The 24,630-nt window shown below is 46.8% G+C and overlaps 1 protein-coding gene across 13 annotated transcripts in view; it reads right to left on the bottom strand.

The window, feature by feature from the left end:
- LOC113141824 (filamin-C-like) overlaps positions 1-20,981 on the bottom strand; it is a 34,255-nt gene extending 13,274 nt beyond the window's left edge. For 3 of the 13 annotated variants that reach the window (XM_026326390.2, XM_026326400.2, XM_026326391.2), the window contains exons 1-26: positions 20,224-20,980; positions 11,813-12,061; positions 11,452-11,549; positions 10,809-10,959; positions 10,311-10,429; positions 10,157-10,234; positions 9,911-10,073; positions 9,587-9,787; positions 8,125-8,247; positions 6,804-6,941; positions 6,595-6,721; positions 5,854-5,990; positions 5,300-5,493; positions 5,101-5,214; positions 4,871-5,014; positions 4,581-4,704; positions 4,012-4,172; positions 3,840-3,930; positions 2,997-3,166; positions 2,793-2,910; positions 2,259-2,521; positions 1,384-1,981; positions 1,087-1,260; positions 609-771; positions 359-519; positions 107-274 (exon numbers count right to left, since the gene is read on the bottom strand). In XM_026326390.2, the coding sequence (XP_026182175.1) occupies positions 107-274; positions 359-519; positions 609-771; positions 1,087-1,260; positions 1,384-1,981; positions 2,259-2,521; positions 2,793-2,910; positions 2,997-3,166; positions 3,840-3,930; positions 4,012-4,172; positions 4,581-4,704; positions 4,871-5,014; positions 5,101-5,214; positions 5,300-5,493; positions 5,854-5,990; positions 6,595-6,721; positions 6,804-6,941; positions 8,125-8,247; positions 9,587-9,787; positions 9,911-10,073; positions 10,157-10,234; positions 10,311-10,429; positions 10,809-10,959; positions 11,452-11,549; positions 11,813-12,061; positions 20,224-20,605 (4,609 nt within the window). In that variant the 5' untranslated portion in view covers positions 20,606-20,980. Of the gene's footprint in view, positions 1-106; positions 275-358; positions 520-608; positions 772-1,086; positions 1,261-1,383; positions 1,982-2,258; positions 2,522-2,792; positions 2,911-2,996; positions 3,167-3,839; positions 3,931-4,011; positions 4,173-4,580; positions 4,705-4,870; positions 5,015-5,100; positions 5,215-5,299; positions 5,494-5,853; positions 5,991-6,594; positions 6,722-6,803; positions 6,942-8,124; positions 8,248-9,586; positions 9,788-9,910; positions 10,074-10,156; positions 10,235-10,310; positions 10,430-10,808; positions 10,960-11,451; positions 11,550-11,812; positions 12,062-20,223 lie in introns of all 13 variants that reach the window. The other 10 variants (XM_026326393.2, XM_026326395.2, XM_026326394.2 and 7 more) reach the window with 7 other exon arrangements.
- Between the last annotated feature and the right edge of the window lie 3,649 nt (positions 20,982-24,630).

Below are 24,630 nucleotides of genomic sequence, written 5' to 3'. Positions count from 1 at the left end.
ATGAAAATTTAAAAAAATATTTAACAGAAGTCAAATTAGGTCCCGTCTGCTCTTCTTATCCACAGACAGTTAAGGGGGCACCTCAGGACTGTCTACAGGGTCCTACCTGTGGGCCCATACAGCTGAACCTCCAGGGAGGCCACCCCAGCCTTGCTGCTGTCAACAGTGAAGGTCTGAGGGACGTGGGCCCGGACTCCACTCCCCAGGCCGGGACCTGAACACCTCACCTTACTGGGATCCACCAGCTCTCTAACTGGGACACGAAATGGACTCCCTGCAACACAGAGACAAGAAGTGTGCAGACCAGTACTGCCATGACCAGGTCTGAGAACTGGGTTTAAGCAGGTGCACCTGCTACCTGGGATTGGTAGGCCTCCAAAGGTGATGTTGACGTCATACTCCCCAGGAGTGAAGGGGATGTACTCCACGCTGCAGCTGCCATCTTTGTTGTCCTTACAGGACATCTTCGCCTCAGATGGACCCTCAATGGCCAGGCCAAGACCCCCGGTGCCAGCACCCCTGAGGGGAAAAGACAGGAAGTAAGTGGGATGCACAGACAAATTCAGGTAAATGTGTCTCATGTGTGTGAGGTAATGTGGAGAAATCACCTGGTTTCCACGGTGAAGCGGTTTGACTTGTTGACCAGTCCTTCCTCCAGCCCGGGACCATACGCTCGGACCCGACTGGGATCACAGCCCTCAGTCACGGACACCCTGAATGGACTCTTAGGCACCGAGACATCGTCAAACAAGACTTCAATCAGATGCAAACCTACAGCCAGACAGGAGGAACACAGTCAGAACATCTGTCCACGGATTTGTCCACAGATTTCACACAGAAAAAGGGGGGCAGGAAAGTCAGGTCCCAACTAACGGACATCCCGGTTTTATAAAAGTGAGGTGTCCAATATATTTACAACATGTCAGTGTGTTGAAGCTTCTTCTCCTCACTGTGGCAGAGGAAAGCTGTGTAAAGCCACAGCAGCTTTTATTTCACAGATGTTTTGCTGCCCACTGCCTGCAGCATTTTAAGCCCAGCTCCAGAAGCTCACGCCCCAGATATGTAGTAGGACATTTCCATCCTCACCATCCTCATACGGCGTGTACTCCACCCGGTACGTCCCATCTCCCTTGTCCGTGATGTAGGTGTCGGTGTTGGACCCTGACGGGTTGGAGATACAGGTTTTGATGTGACTGCCACCGCTCTTATAGTGAGCTCGAGTGTCCACGATGAAGTGTGTGGTCACTTCCCTCAGGACGCCTGTGGAGAAATAGTTGGGTACTTTGTAGTAAATCTGAGTTTTAGTTCTTAAATATAAAAGCTATGCTAAATCCATGTGAAGGGATGAACCCTGCGTCCCGTAAACAAGCTTTAAGGACGTACCTCTGGGTTCGACTCCTGGTCCGTAGACTTTGACCCCGCTAACATCAACAGCTGGGTCCACCTGCAGTCGGGTGGGGAACTTGGGCACTGTGTGTCCTCCATATTTGATGGTGATGGTGTACATGCCGTGGAACTGGGGGATATAAGTGATGGAGTAGGTGCCATCGCTGTTTTTCTGGATGTGAACTTCGGCTTTGGCTCCGGAGTCTGAGATGATCTCGATAGTAAGTTCGGCCTCTCCAGCTTTGGAGCAGTCCACCGTAAAGGATCCGGCCTCATTGACTTTGCCTCGCTCTAGGCCAGGGCCGCTGGCTGTCACCTTGGTGGGGTCGAACACGGACTGGACTATGGCCTTGAAGGGCGACCCTGGGATATGCTGGTCTGCAAACAGGATGTTGATAGCATACTCACCGGGCTCGGTGGGCAGGTAGGACACAGAGCAGGATCCGTCACCATTGTCCTGACATTCAATCTTGGCCTCACAAGGTCCCTCCACCGTCAGGCCCAGGCCTCCAGTACCAGCGCCCTTTGTGTCAATAGAAAAGGGGGCCGGTTTACCCACAACACCTCCCTGAAGACCTGGACCATGGGCTCGCACCTGGCGAGAAGACACAGAGACACGTCAGCGTTTGTATTTTTATAGAACCAGCTAGTGTTTGGACACAGAGGGATAGCTAAAGGGCCAACCCCGTTTTTCTGTAACAGACAGAAGGTGATTTTTGTTGCAAAGGATCTACAGCACAAAGCAGATCTGACAAAGTGTGATGGGCTGCCAGTGCAAGTTTAAATTCTCAGGGAATTAAGTAAAACTAATGAAACTTATAGATTTCTGTTTAGGAAAAAGCTTGAAGGAAAATATCTCTACAGTAAGTGACCTTGGAAGGGTCGGGGGGCATGACACCCTCCACAGTGAATGGACTTCCAGGGACAGGGTTCCCGTCGTAGTTGATGTCAACTCTGTACAGTCCCTCCTCTGGAGGAATGTACTTCACTGTGTGAAGCTCATTGGCTGAGCCTGACTCCAGCTTGCAAGGGATTGGTCGACGGGATGGGGAGGTGATCTTCACGTCTAGTTTGCCCTGACCTCCAGCTCCATGAGTACTGATGGAGAACTCCTGGTCCTTCCCAACATCCACCTCTGATTTTAACAAACAAACAGAGGAACAGGTTAAACAGGGGCCTGCAGAAGTCTGCATGGACCCACTGCTTTGTGGGATTTGACGACAGGGAAGTTTTGAAGGTCTTTAAATGGAAGAAACACAAAAAAACGCAAAAAAATATAGATACAGATTTTATTTCTAATCCTGGTGAATGGGTCTGAATATCCTGAAGCAAACTGACTCAATGGTGATCAAAGTTAGTTTTGTGGTTCCTGAAGAAAACAGCAGTTTGAGGCCACATGTACTCACTGTTGTTCAGGCCCTGAACTTTGACCTTGCTGAGGTCCAGTGGGGGGGCCACACTGATGATAAATGGACTTTTGGGGATGGGGTCACCTCCGTGACACACAGCGATGGACATGTTCCCCTGACAGAGACACAGACTACTGCTGACTCAGGTTTACCACAGCGCTCACATATGAAGTGGTACGATGAAGCTCAGGTGCTCTTTACCTGCTGGGCGGCCGTGTAGCGCACGGTGTAGGAGTAGTCGTGGTTGTCGATGATCTCGAAGTCTCGGACAGCTTCGCCTTTAGCTGCTGCACTGAAGTGAACCTCAGGCTGGGCTTTACCTGCTCCCTTTGTGTAAACGGTGAAGTGAGTCGGTTTACCCACTTCGACACCTGCGCAGAGAAAATGACACGCACCGTGAGGAGCTTTGTCTCGATTTAGTCACGACACAAACTTCACTTCAGCTCAGAATTCTGCTGCATTTCTAGTTTTATGTTTCCTTCAGATATTACGGCTGCATAAATATAACCAGGTGTAACTGTGTTAAACCACATTTTCCATAATTCATTCATTCACAAAAATTTCAATTCAAAAGCACAAATTACAAAAATGAATTCTGGATGAACCACGTTTATGAATTCACTAAAGTCTAAATTTCAGTTGCTTTGTGCAGGAATAAAAAACTTCCACAGCACAAATTAATCCTGGACAATGAAACTAATTGGAGCTCTGGAATTCTACACACTAAGATGAGACTCAGCTCTAACTTCGCCCAAATTAAATCCTTAAAGTCACAGACTCATTACGTGATTCCAAAATATCAGGTTGGCCAATCCTAACCCTAAGCTAAACCAACCCAGACAACGAAGACACCAGCCAGTCAGAAGCAGAGTAGGGATTGGTTGTCCCAGGTGCAGCCGCCTTGATGAGGAGACTGACAGTTTGAATGTTGACACCAGTAATGAAAATGCAATCGGCTGTTTCAGTGACACAGAGGCCAAAAACCCATTGCAAAATGATTTAGCTTCTGTTTCAAATCTTCATCTAAATGTGACAGCAGCTCACCTGTCCTGCTGAGTCCAGGTCCCTCTGCTCTGACTTTAGCTGCATCATGGGAGGGATCCACCTTTATTCTGAAGGGGCTGATGGGAATTTCCTGTTGTACCATTAAACGTGAGAAGTTTGTTTAGTTTATATTCAGCTGTAACAGAAGCAGCGTACCTGTCTGTGTACTCACCTGATCAGCGAACAGCACCATGATGGTGTACTGCCCGGGACCCGGAGGCATGTACTTCACCGTGAACGTGTCGTTATCGTTCTTAATGATGTCAAAGTCGATGTCTGCCTCTGCAGGTCCGACCACACCTGGAGCACACTTGATCCCAATGCTGACATCCCCTGCAGGTAAAAACGGGTGTAAAACACTTCAAATTAAACCACATAGGGTTGTTTACACCTGCAGCATTCAGCCTCGGACTAATCCAAGGGTACAGAGTGAAAGCAGCTTGATAACAGAGAGTCAGAGACATTGGTGCTGTTCCAGCAGTTCTGTACTGCAGCTCCCACTAAACCTGATATAGTGGAACTGAAGCACAACAGTACTATCAGTGGGACTGGAGAGACAGTCAGTCACCGTCTCAACATGCTAATGCCACAATTCAAAAAAGACATATAGTCTGGGAATGCTGGTTAGTCAAGAAACTCCCTCAACTTTGAGAATTAACAAGAAAATGAAAGTGATGTCAGAACAAAAACAGCAGGACAACACACGGAGCAGGAAGATTTTGGACCACAACCACGTCTCACCCTGGCCGGCCTCACTGCAGTCCACAGTAAAGTAGGTCGGCTCGTTGGCCTTCAGCCCTGTGTGCTCCACACCTGGACCGTAAACCTTCACGTTCTCTGGATGGCTGCCTTCTCCGATGGTCACCTGATCCACGGCGCACACACACTTTTGATTATACTTCATCAACATAAATCTGAACTACAAAGAACATTTTATTTTTATGTAGATTTAAGTACTTATACAGAACAGACAGTCATTTGTCTTCATGGCGTATGTAAAATGAACTCTCCCCATAATAAACTCTGGATACCCTGAAGGGACTGCTGGGAACGTTGACCTCGCCCCACGTGATGATGATGGTGTGTTTAATGGGTTTAGTGGGAATGTAAACACAGAAGTAGGTGCTGTCTCCGTTGTCTGTTATCTGTATGTCGATGGGGAAACCCTCTGCGTCCTGTAAGCACAAACACACACTTCTCTCAGCTGCTATGATAACACCGTCATTACACGTGTTTTTTCTGAAGACCTGCGTTTTCTGACCTGAGCGTAGATCTTCAGCTCCCCTCTTCCGGCTCCGCGGGTATCGATGGTGAAATCAGCAGGTTTGTTGACGATGCAGCCCAGAGGCTCCAGACCTGGACCGTAACATTTCACCTGGTGGAGGCGAGAATATTCAGCACATCATGTTCAACGTAACGTGTGTGATATGATTTTGAAATCAGCCAGTTTGTGGTCTGACCTTCTCTGGGTACACGTCATTGGCGGCAGGGAGGATATGAGCCATGAAAGGACTGTCTTTGATGTCCTCATCGTCACATATGACGTGGACGGCATAGTCCCCGGGTTCAGTCGGCCAGTATCGAACATCACAGGACCCATCACCTTTATCATCACACTCAATCTTAGCCTGAGAGGGACCCTCGATGGAGAAACCTGCAGTCAAACACGAACAAACCACAGGATGTGTCTGAGTTCCCTACATGCCTTATTTCCTCTCTTCTCATCATTAAACAGGTTGTTTCCCAAAATTCTCCTCCATGGAATGAGAAAACACCACAACATCCTTGTTGACTGATACACACTTTTATTTTGAAATGCTTTGGGATGCTGCTTTGAAATCTCAGTTTTGTCCTGGCATGAACAGCAATCATTTTGTTTTCAAGGGCCAAAGGAACGACAGAGAACAGTTAAAGCCTGCTGTGGTCTGGCTGTGGTCCGGCTGGTAACGCTTCAGATAAGGCTGAGAAGAAACCCTTTTCTCGTGTGTTCTGGTTGTGTTTTACTATAACGTACCAAGAGTTCCCACCTCCGTCCCGATAGCCTCCACCACAAAGTCCGCACTCTTCCCCACCATGCCAGTCTCCAGGCCTGGACCCCAGGCCCTCACCTTCTGGGACCCCGCCTCCTCACTCACGTATACCTCAAATGGACTAAAAACAAACATCATTTCCACAATCCCAGTGAGAGATTTAAATGACAGTACAGGCTGAACGTTATTACGACACATGCAAAAGTTTATAAAGCACCAGACATTTTCATATACAGCAGATATTGTGGACAGAATATGACAAAAAATTTGTAGCAATACAATATTTTCCATAATTCACTCCTGTAAGAAAAGAAAAAGATAAAGAAAAAACGAAAACATGACTATGATCTTGCTTTGGAAGGAGACACCTGGTCAGAGTGGTAGATCAGGGATTACTAAAAGTGATCTTTACTGATAACTTTCATGTCCTAAAAGAACCTAAAGCAAGTCCAAACATAAAAGCATTTACAATTACTAAACCACACACACATCATCATCTTTTCAAAAAGTCTACACTTCCATCCATCTACACAGAAGTGAGTCCTTGGAGCACCTCAGGGTCCACTGCTGGGTCCCTTACAATGCTGTGCTTACACTGACTATAAACTCCCTGTGTGAGTTCATTTTCACAGGTTTCATGCTCAGAGAACTGGACTTAGCTGTCTCAGCTTCCTGTTAGGCTAAACCCACCAAGGTAAATTGATAAGATCAGCTGATCGGCTCACCTCCGTGGGATGCTGTGTCCTCCCCAGGTGATGGTTATGACGTATTTTCCTGTCATAATGGGGTAATAATTACACTCATAGATCTCATTGTCCAGCTCAAGAACCTTCACTGGCTCGTCCAGGCCTTCTGTTTGAAATAAATACATCATCCTCAGTCAGTTTTGCTCGTTTATGGCTGCTCTACAAATTAAGATTTTAAAACAACTTACTTGGTCCCTTGACAGTGACTTTCAGCTCCCCACTTCCAGCTCCTTTCGTGTAAACTTTAAAATCTGCTACTTCCTTCACTCTCAGGCCCTTTGCCTGCAGACCCCTGCCAGACGCTCTGCAGACGTTCGGGTTACAGGCTGTGTGGACCAGTGGAGGGAGATGGGAGACACTGGTTAGACTGGGACTTTAGGAATTAATACAGAGAAACTCACATAAACATACTGTTGTTTTTCTACCTGCTACTGATTCATGTCCTAAATGCGCCTAAAGCAAAATTTTAGCCCAAATGTGTTTGGTGTCTGGGTTGAAAAAGCAGATTTTGGACTCATGCCTTCAGTATTTCTAAAGCCCTGGGGCAAGGTAGATGAAGTTCACAAATTCAAAGTGTCTATAAACTTTTGCAGTTTAATTGGCTGCAGGTCAATTAATTGATCAATTAACTGATGTTCCCAGCACAGACTGAACACATGAAACAGACTCCAGGAGCTGAGTTAAGTGGGTGCTTTTCTAGGAGACTGGCATCATCTAGTACCTGAACACCTGTATCTCACCTGTGGCCTCTCTTAACTTTTCTTTCCACTTGTTGGAAGATAAGTCCTCACCATACAAAGCCTAATATAACACACTGTGGGCCAAAATAGAAATTTAAATGCAAAATTTGTTCAATTTCCTACAAACCATTTTCCAGGTAAAGCTGCAAGCAGCAAACTGTCACAATGTGACATCACTGGGATCCACCATTGTCCTGTTTTAAAGCCACTGCTGCCTGTATAACGTGGTCCAGAGACCCACATCTGTGTAGATGGACGTGACTTGATTCCATTGAAGTTTAGACTTTGAAAAGTTTATGATGACATGTGATCAGTTCATGTGACTTTTCATACAGTTTTTAATTAATGAAATGAGGCAACACTACATGACACCAGTGAACTGTGAACCCTAAACCTTTGACCCTACATCGACAATCACACGTTCCTCTCAGTTATAGAGCTCTTCAGCACGGAGACAAGCAGTTTGCTGAGGATGGAAGCAAAAGCAGCAAAGATGGAGAGAGGTAGAAATCTGAGTTATGAGTCCAGTGAACAAAGAAGTGCAGGGTCTTGACCGTAGAGGGCTCAACCCTTCCATGGTCACTGGGTTTCTGAGCTGCTGGAAGAGACAGAGCTGCTCGGGATGAAGCAGGTGCTGCACATGCTAGAAGGCTGGAAAACCCCGTTCAGAGCATTCAGGGGCATAGATGGTTTTGAGATGAGGTGGAAGGAAACCAGACTAGCACAAGCAGGCTCCAGTCACACCCCAGCCCCCCTGGCCTGTACTAACTTGGTCGCCTGGGCTTGGGAGGTGTTGGAGGGGGGGCTCTCCTTGTCTTGTCTGAGGGTGGGGAACGTATGGACTGAGGTACGATCTGCACTGGAGACCCAGGAGGTCGGATACTCTGTGAAACTGAAGGAGGGAACAACAGCGATGACACATTTATACACAGAGGGAGGAACAATACCTCCAGACCGCCAGTCAAAAAATCCTGGGTCAAGTCTCAAGTCAGGCTCCAAGGCAAATCTAGACAAGGCAAGTCCCAGGTCAGGTCCAGACAAGTGAATACTAGCAATCCCTGAATCAAAGCCCAGAACTACTACAGACAAGTTTCAGTCGACATTTTAGGACAAGTCGTAAAGAGCAGGTCCACAGTGAAGTTACAGGTTAAGACAGCCAAGTGCTGACAGTAAGTCCCAAATCAAGACCAGCAGCCCCCAAGAAACAAGTCAGTCAAGTCCAAAGTCAAATCGCAAAACAGGTAACTCCCAAAGTCAATTTAAGACATGCATAAGGTCCAAAGTGAGTAAGACCAGTCCTAAGTCCAGTCCTAAATCAAGTCTCAAGTCAAGTTGTTAGGTAAATTCTTTTTAACAAATAGACTCAGAGGATGAACTTTGGTAAGATTATATAGAAGTTTTACTTGCAAGCAGTAACCGTCACACAGCACCTTGGTACAGCATGAGGGTCTCTGGCTGCTTGCAGCCCAACACATCAGTTTTCATGGAAATACAAAAGGAGGTGATTTCTCACATAAAGACATCTGGGCCCTTATCAAATAGTCAAGGTCAGAGCAAACTGTGCTCACTGACAGCAACAATTATATTTCCACAATACATAATAGGCCCCATTCAGAAGGGTTTCAGTTCTACTACAGTAAGGTGGATCAGGTCACAGGAGGGGAAACATTTTAATTTCTCTAACACAAGTCTAGATATCCTCAAGTCAAAGACACTAATGCCAATGCAAGTAAGGTCCAAACAGACAGGACCTGTACCAAGTCCTAACCTTAGGTCTAAATCCAGACAGTAAGTCCCAGTCCGTTAAAGTGTCCACACCTCTGCTTGCAGGCGAAGGAGCAGCCAGGAGGTCAAACACCCCAGCCCAAAACCATGGAAGCACACAGCTCAGCCAATAAAACCAAAGTACTTGGGAGCAAGCGCAAGTGTCCCATCAGACCTGTAGACTGAACTGCAGCTTTCAGAGAAACCAAAAACCTTTAATTCGTAATCAGCCTGGACATCAGAATTAGAAAGTTTAGGTTCAGACGCTGAGGAGTGGATGATGTTGGTCTTACAGATTAACTTCAAAATATCTGCTGGTCTCAGAGAACCAAGACTTTTCCATAAAGACAATTTTAATATTACGACAACATAAATTTTGAGACAAGTTCTGGATTTAGCCTAGATCTGAAATCTTTGTAAGGAACAACAGACCCATCGCCGTGTGACCGTACGTGTGTAGGACCTACCCTCAGAGATGTGGACAGTGAAAGGGCTTCTGGGAATCTGTTGCCCAGCAAATGTCACATAGATGGTGTGAGGCCCCTCCAGGACGGGAACATAGGTGCAGCGGAAAATACTGTCGCCTTTGTTCTCCAAGACAATCTCCACTGTATCCCTCCGACCATTTGAATCTACAATGATGACGCCCACGTCTCCAGCACCCGCCCCTGGTGGACAGACAGACAACAAGACTTTGAAAGACTGGGGAAAGGATGTGACAAACATTTTCTTTTCTTTATGAGTGGAAGTCAAACCGTTTGTCTGAATGGCAGCAGGTTTCGGTCAGTTACCTGCAGTATAAATGTCAAAGTATGTTGGTTTGTTGGCCACGTTCCCTGTTGGCTGCAGTCCTGGCCCACGAGCCTGAACTCTGGTCGGGTCGCCCATGGCCTTGGAAACATTCACCATGAAGGGGCTTCTGTCTATGTCCTGCCCAGCAAACAGCACTTTCACCTGGGAACAGAAAACACCTGTCAGTCTTCCAAAGGCTCGCCTGAGCCAAAGCTCAAAGTGCCCAGGCAGCCGGAGTCTCTCACTTTATGAAGGCCCTCCACCTTGGGCAGGTAGACCACAGAGTAGGTTCTCTTCTTGTCATTGTTGGGGATCACTCGGGCCTGATGGAAGCAGAGACTTCAGCTGTGCTTTGTTCACTTGTCTTTAGATAAATATAACCCTAGTGTGTGCTCCCACCTCCTCTGTGTGTCCTTCTGGATCTTCCACATAAACCAGAACCTCACCCAGTCCGGCCTCCACCGTCTCCACCAGAAACTCCGCTGGTTTCAGAACCATGTTACCTTGAGGCTCAATGCCTGAGAGGAAAGTAGTGCAGTGTCACAGAGCACAGAGACGTTATGTCAGAGAACCTAAACAAAACTCCATCACATCTGAACGGTTTCCTTTTTTTAATTATGCATTTGAATTAAAGATCATTTTACACTTTCTGGGTTTAATTGTGTAAAACAAACCAGAAACAAGCTTTTCTCCACATAATACCCCCCCGACCCTCCCACCCCACACAGAAATACTGTCGGTCATACACAGTGGCTTACTCAAGTATACAATAATAAAAACATACACTATTTATAAAAAGGTCCTTGTCATATTATAAAGACAGTTGGTTTTAACTAATAGAAGTGGATTCAAACACATCAGGTTTTGGATGGAGTCTGGTCCTGTTGACTCCCTCACCTGGTCCGTAGGCTTTGGCCCTCTTTGGGTGCAACGTCTTTGCCCTCAGGGGGGCGCCAGGCTTTAGTTTGGCTTTGGGGAACTGAGACAGGTAGGTCATCACAGAATGCTCGTCCACGTTCGGGTCGACGATCTCCTCTGGAGCGATCACCTGGGGAGGAAGGAGAGGATGAACTTACAGCCGTAGAAAAAGTAAAAGTAAAAAGTGACTTTCTTGGAAAAACACACCAAAGATGCTCATCAGAAACACTTCAGTGAACAAAGCGTAAGACCAGACCTGAATTCAAAGACCAATGATGGAAGAGGCACAGACTGACTAGAGACTGACTAGAGAGACAGTTGATCAGATCAGCTGTTTCAGTTCGAGCCAAACTGGAAAAGGTCATGGAGGAGGTCTGAGTTAAAACACTAAGGTCTGGTCAGTGTTGAACAACTGCTGCTGTCGCTCATTAGCAGGAAGCCACGTCAAGGTAAAATGATGCCACAGGCTGGATTTCTGCAGAAAGTTTATCTTGATGCACATAGAAACTTCCTGATGCTGTTCGTTGTAGTGCGGCACAGGTCCAGTGCTGCTGGTATCAGATACTGCAAAGGTCCTAACGCTGATGAGTTCTCTCAGAGAAATGTTGGAGGTACGTGTTACCTGTGGCACTCCGAGCCAGTCGTCCGCCTGCTGCATGGCCTCTCTGGCGTTCTCCACAGGCTGACTGGGATCCCATGTTTCCCAGTCTGGACACAGACCTGGAGGCAGCACGGACAGACATCACATCAGCTGTTAACTGGATTTCATGACTGTTTGTTTCAGCCAAAAACCTGCGTGACTGCAGTTTGAAAACTCTCCTGCAAGTCTCTTCTCTCTGACTGAAAAGTTTTGTACCAAGTCATTTCTACACAAGAGTAAAAAAAGTATTTTTTAGGATAAACAACTCAACAAACAACATACATTCAGAAAACACTTCCAGGTCAGTGATTCTCAGGGTAACTGATCAATGGTTTGATCCTACCAGGGGCACAGTTGTCCACCAGTGCTCCCAGCGCCTTGCCATCCCTCCAGTCCCGGTGGAAATTGGTGATGGGGAGCTGGGGCACCTTGTTCTGGATCCAGCCCAGCAGACGCTGTTTGGGGGTCAGTTTCTTGGCGTCTTCGTCGTCCTCATCCTCCCACATAGGCATGGAAATGGAGTAGTGTAGGATCAGGGTCCAGATCAAACCCAGGATCAGTTTCAGATTCCCGTCCACAATGGCTTTGGAGTCTGCAGGACAGAGGGGAGGATGAAAGGAGAGGAGAAAATACATCAACACCACACAAACACCTCACAGTCGCTGTAGAATCTGTAGTACCTGTTTCTAATTATGTCACGATGAACCAACAGGATCAGCAAAAACCAGAAAAGTGCTGATCAAACTGGGCTTAGGTGGGACTCCAGTGGCTACAAATGGACCCCACAGAATCTGTGAACATCTGTCTGACAGGAGGGGGACGGTTCATGTGAAGGATCAGCAGTGCTGCCATTGTTGCTGCTGGGTTAGTAACTAATAGCCAATCACAGAGCAGCATTTCCCCCGTCTGATCCCCGCTGTCAAAACATTTGCCTTCTAACGGTCTCTGATCGGCTCGCCAAAATAAAAGTTCAGGGCTCCAAGTGATTTCTCTTGCAGATGTGTCTGTGTGTGTGTGTGTGTGTGTGTGTGTGTGTGTTGCAATAAAAAAAGTTTCATCTGTCGACAGCAGGATGATGTCATTCAACCCTTGGCCTGAGAAATGAGGTCATTTGAAATGGAAAACACATGTACACACACAGCAACACACAGCAGCAGAAAAGGATCCAGGATCTGGGGGGGGGGGGGGGGGGGGGGGGTCTCTGAGTCGTCGTTCACTAAACTGTCAACCTTTTGTCATGACAGGTCTGGTTCCTGTCTGGATGTGGCCACATCAGATCTCGTCTTCAAACTCACACAGTCCAGTCAGGAAACTTCACAGCACGAAAACAGAAACCGCTGATCTCAAACATCTGTGTGTTTCTGGCAGCTACTTATTATAGCCCCAATAAAGAAGACACAGTCTGACCCCGCCTTCACACAAATGACCTTTCACCTCTGACACTGAAACTCCTTCCAGTGCTTTAATCACACTAAAGACACTTCAGCTGCTTTTTTCGGCCAACCTGACATTTACACTTCAGCTGACAGAAGTTGAGAATTAACCGACTTCTCTCTTTCCCTTCAGTTTGCTCTTCAGCTGCTGAATTATTCGAGTCTGTGCAGAGCCGTGATGCTGACGTAGCTAACACTCTGCAGCTGCGGCGTGTCAGGTACCACATGAACAGTCGTCAGATTTCCTTCTCTGGGCTCTGACTCTTATTTAACACACAGTGTGTCCAGAGATTAGTCAGGTCCAGGGACGGAGAGGAAATGTTTAGATTGGAGCATCGCCGTAATCTTTCCCCAGGAAACAGGAGCTGCTGAGCCCTGAACACATATTTGAAGGCCCTTAACCCTGCACTGAAACACTGGTTTTCTTAAAGAGCCTGAATGTTTGCGCGACGCCCCTGTTGCTGTTTTCCACAGTGAGCAGAGCTAACAAACGTCTCTGAGGGAACTGGCCCTTTAAGAGAAAGTCTACAGACCTAAGAATAGGTCGCCTTTTGGTATAAAAAACAAAAAAAACATAAACAAAACAAAGACAGTAAACTGTTGGTTTCAGACTGTTTGCTGTTTGTGTTGGGACACCCCCCATTCTAAACAGACCCAGGTCACCTTCAACAACACAGAGTCCTGACTGCAGGCTCCTGGTCTGTGTTTGTCTCTTAAACATATGAACAGGAAGCAGTGAAGAAGCCTGACAGATTATTGGTCACTTCTTCAGATGCATCCTCCTCCCCTCCCCTCTCTTCCTCTCCTCCCCCGACATGTATATTCCACCATTGAATGTCTCTAACCTTGTGCTCTCTCTCTCCCCTAGTTTGTGCTCGCTCTCTCTCTCTCTCTCTCTCTCTCTCTCTCTCTCTCTCTCTCTCTCCCTCCCTCTCTCCCTCTCTCCCTCTCTCTCTCTGTACCTTCTGCAGGTGTCCCTGGTCCTGGAGCTGTATGTCGCTGATGTGCAGTTACTGGTCCCACCAACCTGCAGTGTCTATTTGTTGTTTATTGTTGCTGTTCTTTTCTCTCTCCTCTATCCACTCACCCCAACCGGTCGAGGCAGATGGCCGCCCAAACTGAGTCTGGTCTGCTGGAGGTTTTTTCTTCCGTTAAAGGGAGTTTTTCCTCTCCACTGTCACCAAGTGCTGCTCATAAGGGATTTGTTGGGTTTTTAGTTTTAGTTTTTGTAAAGTGCCTTGAGATGATTGTGTTGAGATTTGTTGCTATACAAATAAATTGAATTGAAATTGAACTGAATATAAAAATCAGTGTGAGCTGCTGATCTCAGGTCAGTTTTGTCGCTGCAGCAAACAGCTGTAAACTCAGCAATGGACGCTGGTGTTCAGCCAAACACCTTCACAACAACCCCCCTTTCTGTGGCCGCTCGCTAACGTTTGCCCGTCGCCAACGGTTACCAAACAAACACGCTAAAGGTCGAGCTGCTGAAACAATAGAGTCTTGATAGAAAGCTGCAGAGTGTGAGGAAAACAGCCCCTCAGTCTGTACACCCCCCATCTGAACACACGGAGAAACTGTGTAATGTGGCATTTAAAGGGGAGGAAGTGATGGAGGGAGAGACGAGCCTGTGGGAGAGTGGAAAAAGGAAAAGAGGATGACGACGGAGGGAAAGAATTAAACAGCAGATTAACAGGCTGAAGCTCTGCTGCAGGAAGACAAACAGGGACTTGAGTTTTAGAGGCATGAAGACGTCGAATTGGTGTGAAAGTCAGCTTTGACTCTGAAAACACCTGGGCAGGTGTCTCACTGCTCATCCTTGACTTTAACTCCCAGCCAGGGAACCAAGCGATTTAAAAACTGGACTCATTCATTGGTGGGTGAGGTGGGTCCCCCCCGGACAGATCAGCAGCCAATCACAGGGCTGACACACAGACACACACACTGACATTCAATATAGAGTCCCCAACCAACCGAACCTGGATGTGTTTGGACTGTGGGAGGAGAAAACCCACACAGACACAGGGACAACATGCAGACTCCACACAGAAAGGCCCCGGGTCCACCTGGGTCCAGACCCTAATCCTGACCTGCATGTGTTTGGACTGTGGGAGGAGAAAACCCACACAGACACAGGGACAACATGCAGACTCCACACAGAAAGGCCCCGGGTCCACCTGGGTCCAGACCCTAATCCTGACCTGCATGTGTTTGGACTGTGGGAGGAGAAAACCCACACAGACACAGGGACAACATGCAGACTCCACACAGAAAGGCCCCGGGTCCACCTGGGTCCAGACCCTAATCCTGACCTGCATGTGTTTGGACTGACAGACACAGAAAAGTATCTGAGGACACTAAGCAGGTGGATGGCAGCTGTACAAATGTGTCTGTTGCAGTGTGTTCAGCTATTTCAACACACACACACGCACACACGCACACACACACGCACACACACACACACACACACACACACACACACACACCTGTGACCTATTAATGCCTGTGTGTGTGTGTCTGCAGCCAACAGGTGGATGGACAGTAACCCTCAGGAACAAACAGGTCGGGCAAACAGCTGATAAAGACACTTTATTGACGCGTCAGTTATGAACCATAAAAAATCCATTAATGATTTATTGAACAGCACCGTTTCAGATTATTAACTTTTAAAATTCAGTTGGTTAAAGTTTAGTCTAAACGTTATTTTCTGTATGAGATTTTCATCGTTTTCTAACTTTTCACTTACTTCCTGTGAAAAGTCTCCAAACACAAACCAATAACTGATCAATCATCACAATGGATCAGCCTCAGTATGACAGTGTCCAGCTGCTCACACCAACTGTGACGACAGCTGACACACACATCCTCCTCCTGTTGACTCCCACACACAGGCCGCATTCATCGCCCCCCACGGGTCATGTGGTCTGTGGGACCGGGCGGGGGGCGTGTCATTAACTGAAGTGAACCTTTGTTGTTCAGAGTCAAAGTGGGGCAGCAGCAGTGTGACAGTCAGCAGCTGCTCCCAGGTCTCATATCAAAACAGCAGGTTATAGAGTCCGGCCTTAAAGGGAAACACTGTTTTTGCACATTAGGTCACGTGGAAATAGCTGGGCCTGATGATGTCACAGTGATGTCAAAACTATGTCTAACATAGTAAAGACTGCACTATAGACTGTCCACCGGTTTAACTGGGTGTCTGAAGGCTGAGAGTGTAACTGCTGGGAACGAAAGAGGTACAATCCCACAATCCATTGCTCTGCATTTTTCAGACAACACAATTAGAGATCCGACAAATGTCAGCAACGATGCAAGACGTGTCCAGACAGAATTTACTGCTCCCTGCTGATGGTCTGTGCTGCAGCTGGGAGTCAAGGTTTCAGCTTTAAACTGCAGCAACATTAACCCCAGGAGCCGCTCACCCTGCGCACAGCCCACATTTCTGATCAGTAATCAGTGATCGATCACTTTGATTAATCTGTGCATCCAATAACAAGACGAGTGTGTGGAGACTGACCTGGGGCTAAAACCAGGTCAAACCTGTGCAGTGTCTGTAAGACGTGGATGCTCCCCAGGCCGGGCGGCTTTACCGCCTGTGGGCTCCATCCAAGTGCATTATGGGAAGTGTAGGATCAAATATTTTTGAACCGGATCCATTCTCGGACTGCGATTCATGCAAACACAGAGTGAGCAGCAGCTGATGCTCAGTTTACTTCAGGTTTACGGTGTTTTACTCCTGGTTTAATATTAGGAGCATAATCCTCAGGGCCACATGGGTCCTCCTGCAGGAAACATGAGCTCATCCTCTGTCAGAGCCCGGGGACATCGGGGAGGCGCCTGATCCGAAAAGCTGCTGACCTAACTTTACGGACGGCTCATTTGTACTAGAGAGACTTGAGACACAAACAAACCCCTGAGCCGGACTCAACACAGTCCGACGGGGAAGAGAGAAGCCAACTGTTTGTTCTGGTCCTGCTGCCAGACCAGAGCTCAGTCTGTCAGAAGTCCATAAGGTAACATTTACAGAAAAACTAAAGAGCCTGAACACTGATGACGGCCTTGCATCCTATGTTTGGGCCCAGGAATAAAATCTACCTGATGAGGGTTTGTGAAAGCCAACATGGAGCTTCTACTAGAGACGTGGAAGATGAATCCTGATCAAGCACGAACACACATTTCCTAAAACTGCAGTGGCCTGTCTGAGATGCGACGCTTGCTCAAATCAACGTTTTTTAACTTTGGCAATACACTAATAAAGAGAGCGCAATGACCTCAGCTTCAAATCTGTCCTGAGGGTGGCGCTAGAGGAGAGACCCGGGTCACTGAAAAGTAAAGAGTTTTTGAGAACACTTCATGTAAATCGGATCTTTGACATCAAGATTTCACATTAAAGCAGATTAACATCTCTCCTGCTGGCTGACCTTTAAAGGGTCCGACAAAACTAAAGGTCTCAGTTAAAGACGTGTGTGTGTGTGTGTGTGTGAAACCTGCTCCAGGCCGGACTGGACGATCGGACTCATCAATCGCCTCCACGTTTCCACACATTTTTTTTAATAACACGAGTCCAGCAGAGACAGGCTGACAGAGCTCTGACACACTGTGAGTACGAGGACGTGTGTGTGTGTGTGGGGGGGGTGGGGGGGGTTGGCGTCACTCACACATTCCTGTCCACATGTGTAATGATACACATGGTAATCATTAGAGAGAGAGGGAGAGAGACATAGAGACTGAGCAGAGAGAGAGAGTGACTGTTCACACCAACACACAGGTGCCTTCAGGCCCCACCTGGACCACAGGTAACGCTTCAGTACGCGACCAGAAAACCCAAAGGACCAGACTGTCTGCAGCCAGTGTGAGCTCTAGTTGTCTAGCTCTATCTGCTGGAGGTCTCCCCCCAGACCTGAGGTCTGCTGGGGTTTGGATTTGGGGACTGAACGTTATTGAAGGGAGACTTCCTGGAGCAGCAGGACTGAGACTGCACTCATTAACCCAAATACTTAAGTCCAACTCTGAGGTATTAGTACTTTACCTGAGTATTTCCATGTTGTGCTACTTCATCCTTGGACTTCACTACATGTCAGAGTCATAAGGTAGTTAACGTCAGCTACCCAGCAGTATATAAAGTACTTACTTTGGATACTTCAAGTACATTTGGATGATGGTACTTTTGGACTTTTACTGCAGTAACACTTTGAATACAGGTGGTATTCCTACTGTTCTGCTGTGATTCTCTTTGTGTTTCTGTCTCGTCCTCACGTCTATTTTCAGCAGCTGTTGGTGGAGGGAGAGCAGAGCTCAGCTGTCCTGCCATCAATCACCTCATACTCACACACCCCCACCTCCCCCACGCCAGACACGTCCCCCCTCCAGGCCCCACTGAGCCCCAGAGACCCCCCAGTCAGAGTCAGTGGATCAGCTCAAACCCGAGTTCAGTCAGTCCCCTTCATGCTGCTCAATAATCAATAATATCAATAATCAGATTCACTGCAAACTATCAGAAAAATTGATTTCACGCGCGCGCACACACACACACACACACACACACACACACACACACACACACACACACACACGTTGATTGATGTGTTTTTCTTTGGTCCAAAAAAAAAAAAAAGATTGTGCAAATGGAAAAGATGAATCAAAACGTGTGAAAAACAAAAACCCACCACAATCGGTTCCCCCCAGACTAAATTAGATAAAGTCTGCTTTAAAGCAAATTATTGATCAGTTCTATTGATGAATTATTAGACTGATTATTGAACCCTTTGACCTATAAACTGTAAGCTGAAAGAGCAGTCGGACTCAGCGCAGACGCTGACGTCCAGGAGAAACCGGATCTCACTTCCTGTTTCCTGAAACTCCTCCGAGGACCTGGCTCAGTCTTTGACCCTTCAGGTCCCAGCAGGGGCAAAAACTCACAGTCTCTGCAGGAACCTTAAAGGGCTGGAGTCCAGAACCCAGACGACATGGACCTTGTTTTGGCTCTGATACCTCCTGATGTCTGGTCAGCGAGCAGGATCAGAAAATCCAAAACAGCCCATAAGGGGGGTCTTGTATCCCTGGTGTTTTGAAGCTTGTTGTTTGTTTACGTGGGGCAGTGCATGTTAACGACAGGAATGTTCAGAACGTCAGCGTGAATGTGACGGTTTCAGCAGATGATTTGGCCACATGCCCCCACTGAGACCCCAACAATCATCACACCTGCCAGGTCACCTGGCCTGCATGTGTTTGGACTGCAGGAGGAAGCCAGAGGACCCCCACAGAAGGTTCTAACCCAGAACCTCCTGCTGAGAGGCCCCAGTGATGCCCAGACGGCCCGGGGAGGCCTCGGGGGGTCAGCCTTCTGGAAAGATCCACCCGGAGGGCCCTCATCCACCCACATCTGCCAGCAGGAGAGACGGGTGAGCGACAGCTGACTGAACCGACAGCTGCTCCTGGATCTGGTGTGACCTCGTCACCACGCCACAACCAGCGAGCACAGGAAGCAGCTGCACGGACACGCAGCCTTCCAACTGAGCACAGATCCACTTTCCTTCCATTTCTCTGTCTCTGCAGAAAACTGACTTTTTCAGCTGCAGCCTCGAGTTCACGAACAGACTGATGCATGTTTATTGTGCTCCGTGTCATTAATGCAGTTAAGGAATTTAATGACCCGTCAGTGGACTAGAGGACTAGAATGACCTTAGTGGGTTTTTGTCACAGATTTAACTTGTGAAGAAGGAAAATTTGCCCCTGAACTTTGACCTACAGAGGCAACCCCAACCTTTAGCCCTTAATTCCTGTGTTTGGGTGGAAATTCAAGGCTGGTTTTGTTACAGATTAAAGGATTCTAATATTTTTTAAAGTTTTGACTTTTCCAGGTTGGATTAAGGGATTTTCAGGAAGTAGGAACCCCTTAAAGTTGACAACATTCAACTCATCCCTGAAATTCCACCTTAAAACGACCTGGTTCTCTGCAGACCAGACTGAGACCAGCTCTGGGCTGATCATATGTTAATTACAGGCCGTTTAATGGGTTTAATCATCAGCGGGTCTGTGCTGGGGAGGCTGTGGGTCGTTAAGGTGTAAATGAAGTTTAATATTTTAAAGCATTTTATTTGTGTCTCTGCTTTAAGGAGTAAGAGCCATTTGTTGCTTCATTTCTTACTTTATTTTCTGAAGCAACTAATCAATTAACTAATGAACTGATCATGTGACTGATGACCTGAGGTGATTTTAATGAACTAAACCTCCACCTGTGGACCAAACACACACCTTCACACCGAGACTCTCGCGCTCTCAGTCCACACGCACTTTGTTGCGCTGTGCGTGATTGTGCGCCACTCACCGATGGAGACCAGTTTGATGTGCTCCCTCTCCAGGAACTCCAGCGCCACGGACACGTTCTCCAGCTTCATCTGCCTGAAGTTGGGTCTGCTGTGGTACTTTCGGTACATCCTCTTCTGGCTCAGCACCTCCAGCAGCCCGATCAGCTTCAGCCCGTCGCTCAGGTCCTTCTGCAGGTCGTTGATCCGCTTGTTCAGGACCTTCAGGTGCTCGTTGCACCACCTGGTGAACGTGTTCTGCTGGATCTTCTTCCACGGAGCGTCCTCGGCGAGGTCTTTCTCGGTGGCGGGCATCTCCTCCTCCTCCTCGCCGAAGTCTCCGGGGCTCTGGTAGAACTGAGGCGGCAGCTGCTGCGGCTCCAAGTAGCTGCTGTTGCTCATCATGGTGCGTCGCTTTTATAGCACGAAGCCGAGTGGGAAGACCAGAAAAGGCAGAAAAAAGAGAAAGGCGCAGTGCGCTGTAGGGGCAGTGCCCAGCCCGACACACTTCACTGAAGTTTGCGCTCAGACAGGCTCGGTCATGGGCTCCTGCGGGTCAAAGAAGGAGCGCAGGCAGGAGGAAGGGACGGGAGAGAGGGGACTTTCTGTATTCCTCCGGACACACTCGGTCCTCGGTCCGGGCGGCGACGCGCAGACGGCGGCCTGGAGAGAGCACGGACTGCGGGTGGAGAAGTGGATGAGAGGTTAAGAAGACTCGGCGTCACTCCGCTGGACTCCCAGGAATGCCCCTGCCATGACCATATACAACGACAGCCCGGGCTCGCACTCAGCCGCGGAGATACGGAGCCGCCGCTCATTGGGCGGCGATGCGGCGGCGGGGCGGGGACAGGCCGCGACCCGGGGCTCCGCAGGCACGGTGACACCTAGGATATTTTTAGAGCCCCCAAACCGGGAGGGCCGCCGGGGGCCCGTTTGTAAAAAGCTGGTCATAAAGAGGAGAAAACATGACGTCATCAGCGCACAGCCAATCATAAAAATCTGTCAAGACTTTAAAAAGTGTTTAAAAGTGTTGGCAGGTGGAGCTGAAGCCTGTTCTTCAATAACACAAAAGAGTTCAGGGTCAACTGGCAATAAAACATCGATCACATCCAAAGATTAGAAATATGATCAAGACGTCACACATGAAAAACCAGCCCCTGAAATAAACAAGATGCAGTTGCTTAGAAAGCGTCAGCCAGTTGACGTGATTGGTCCTGCAGCTTCTCAGCCACTATCGAACATCTGAATGGATCAAACATGAGAAAAGAGACGGCATCTGAAAATATCACAGGCTCAGATTTCTGTCATCATGAGAGTAAAGATCTGATGTGTAAATATAGAGACAAACTAAATTTAAAGCAGAGTTCCTGTGATTCACTCAGGATGAATGTGTGTGGCTAAAGGCCTCTGCTGCTCTGACACCACATGTTAATAATAAACATCACTTGGTATTTTTTACAAGGAAAGACAACAACCTGCCTTTGAGAATATATCTCTGATTCTTTCTGCTGACCACAGTTATCGACTCAGATCAGACGAAACGTCACAATGTCATAGGAGGAATAAAACGTGGAGGGACGTGAACATAAAACACTGGGATATAACAACATGACCAATAAAGCTGAATACAGGGTGAAAGCAGCAATGGATGTTAAACAAGAGAACAAAAGCACAAATGGTGGAAATTATGAAACACAGCAAAATGTTAAGGTTTCCCACAATTCCTCATGGTCTAGTCTGTGTCAAAGTATAACATCAGTAAAACACCTGCAGTAAAGAGCACGATGAAGTACTTTTTATTTGTCCGTTCATTTACAAAATGTACAGGACCACTGAAGAAAAAGCTTCAAATACAGTGAGTGGAGCATGTTCAGTCCGAGCTTCAGTTTCAGCTTCAGCCAGGTGACCGTGGAAGTCAAGAGGGTCCACACCTGACAGTGTCCCCCTGCACAAACGATCATCCAAAGTCAGATCTGCCAGATGGGAATCAGCTGTTTCTACCTGATCAACGTAAAGTGGATGGAAGTCTGTGCATGTCACAGCTCAGCTACAAACAAACGGTCATGAACATGAGACTGTTTGTTTATCGATGAATATGTTTCTTCTTCCCTTTAATTCAGCTTTAGCTCGTTACAGCTGACCCCTGACCTTTTCTCCATTAAGCTAAGCTAAGACAAACACAATGCTACACATTTAAATTACATTACAGATGCTAATGTAGATAGCATCTCTGCTGTTTGTAGCTACGATAACAATGCACGTCAAGGTATGTTAGTTAGCGACAGTGGCTAACAGTTTCCTTACACTTCCAGTCTTTGTGCTAAGCTAGGCTAAACATGGTGGGCCGACTGGCTTCATTAAAAACAGACCATAGTCTAAAGAAGCTAATGGAAGACTTGCTCATGCTACCACTGGCTCTAAAGCTGAATCTACCAAATCTAGTTTCATGCACATTCACTTGATCCAACATGCATGGACTCATATCGGTTTCTGATATCAGGCCGATAGATTCAGGATTTAGTAACGAGATATTTGCTGGAAGAAAAGGTTTGGAGATGAGCTGGTGTTTGACCAGTGAAACTCGTCCTCACAGAAACGTGGACGGTTCAAATATCAGCTGGGAAATATCAATAACCAATAATCAGACCATGCCCAGACTATTTCTACTGCTACATTACTGCACAAACATTTGACAGAAGCTCAGAACTACAACTCAGCTGGAGAAAAATAACTGGACCTAAAGGAGTCCAATGAATCAAAGGAAGTCACATGTTCAGTACAGAACAAACCATTGGCCAGTGTTAACAAAAACAAAGGTACAGAAGAGACATTTGCATGCAGGAAGATTTTCTGTTTTTAGCAACATGAAAAAACATTTCCTCACGTTTGTTCTCACATTTTACAACATTGTACAGGATGACACTGACGAAGACACTGAGTGTCGCCTCTATGGAAGCCCAGACACGCCACAGGAAAACTGTTAGAATATGAACGACCATGTTGGATATGGTGACTTTTTATTTAGATTCAAATTAAGAGATTAGTGAATGGAAATGGGAAACCTAATTCAATTAATTAATGTCTTTAATTATTATCATGCACAAACTACACAAAGGTCCTTTGTTGTTTATAACACAGAACCGGTTCCATCCTAATCAGTGTCCTGCTATTAAACCTCAAACACTAAATAAGGAGTTTGAAAATGACAGGTTTAAATTCCTGCAGCTTATTAAAGGCCTGTTTTGTTTCAGGTATTTTGTCCACACTGATGCTCAGCAAAGGTTCTGTTATTTCTTTCTAATCCAGTGTCTCATGTTGTGTCTGAACTGGAATGTCTGAACTTTGCAGTTTTTGGTAGAGATCACATGCTTCGTCACATGACATCTGATTGTTACCTCAGCAGCTTCACAGTCATTTACACGTCTCCTCCGATTATTTGGTCACAACACAAATGTAACCACTGACACTTGTCCATGCAGAAGGTTTATGAGCCTCAATAAAAGAAGTTCAGAGCTACAACATTTGAACAAAGGTGCTCGGGTGTTCGGTCTGAGCTGCCGCCACCAAGGAAGATCTGACATCTTTGAAAGATGAGCTTTGATGGACAAACGAGAGGAAACACATCACTGATCTCTACAGCCACTGGTATTAAGATAAAACCATCATCATAAAGAAATACACTGCTGGCAAATCTAATCAATGCCACAGTTTTCATGCAGAACAATGAGTTCAACCACAGCAGTGAATATTTTAGAACATCCTGTCTGAATTGAGCCGAACTGTTTTCCACCACCTGCTCATCTTTCATGTCTAAAATAAAGAGGAGCAGCAGCTGACACACTTTTTTAAAATTCTTGACATGATCTGCGCAAGATTGACTCTCAGCTTTTCTCCAACGCCTTAGAAACCAACTCACACCTCACTGTGCAAAACCTCTGGAAGCCTAAAGCGGCACAGTGAGACCAGTCCACACAAATACGTCTCTGAAAGATTCATCCCAGAAGTTAAATGTAAATATACAAATAGACATTTTGAACAGATCAATATATTTAAAAAGCCTGAAATCTGCTTTTTTTCTCATGCTACAAAAGAATAATCCACATCAATGATGGATAAGATAATACACAACATCAAGAAGAGTCGATGTGTTGGAACGCGTAACTGACATTTTATGCCGCCATCACTCAACAAGTGCAAACTGTTCTTTTAATCCAGTTTGGAAAAAAAGGCAAGAGCTTATCGATGAAACAACAAGTCGCTCGTATAAACTGGAAATGGTTTTTCTGATCTGCAGCAGCTTCTCTCTCTTCATGTGCAAACACTGAAGCCCATCCAGGTGCTGTAGTTGGACTTCAGTATTTCTTTGGGAGGCTGCTTTATGGACACGTCAGAGAAATACTGCACTTTGTACTGCACTACATTTAGTGGAT

The sequence above is a fragment of the Mastacembelus armatus genome, chromosome 23 (assembly GCF_900324485.2).
Source record: "Mastacembelus armatus chromosome 23, fMasArm1.2, whole genome shotgun sequence".
Classification (NCBI taxonomy): Eukaryota; Metazoa; Chordata; class Actinopteri; order Synbranchiformes; family Mastacembelidae; genus Mastacembelus; species Mastacembelus armatus.
The sequence above is the reverse complement of the archived record's forward strand: the minus strand, read 5'-3'. Positions and strand labels throughout refer to the sequence as shown.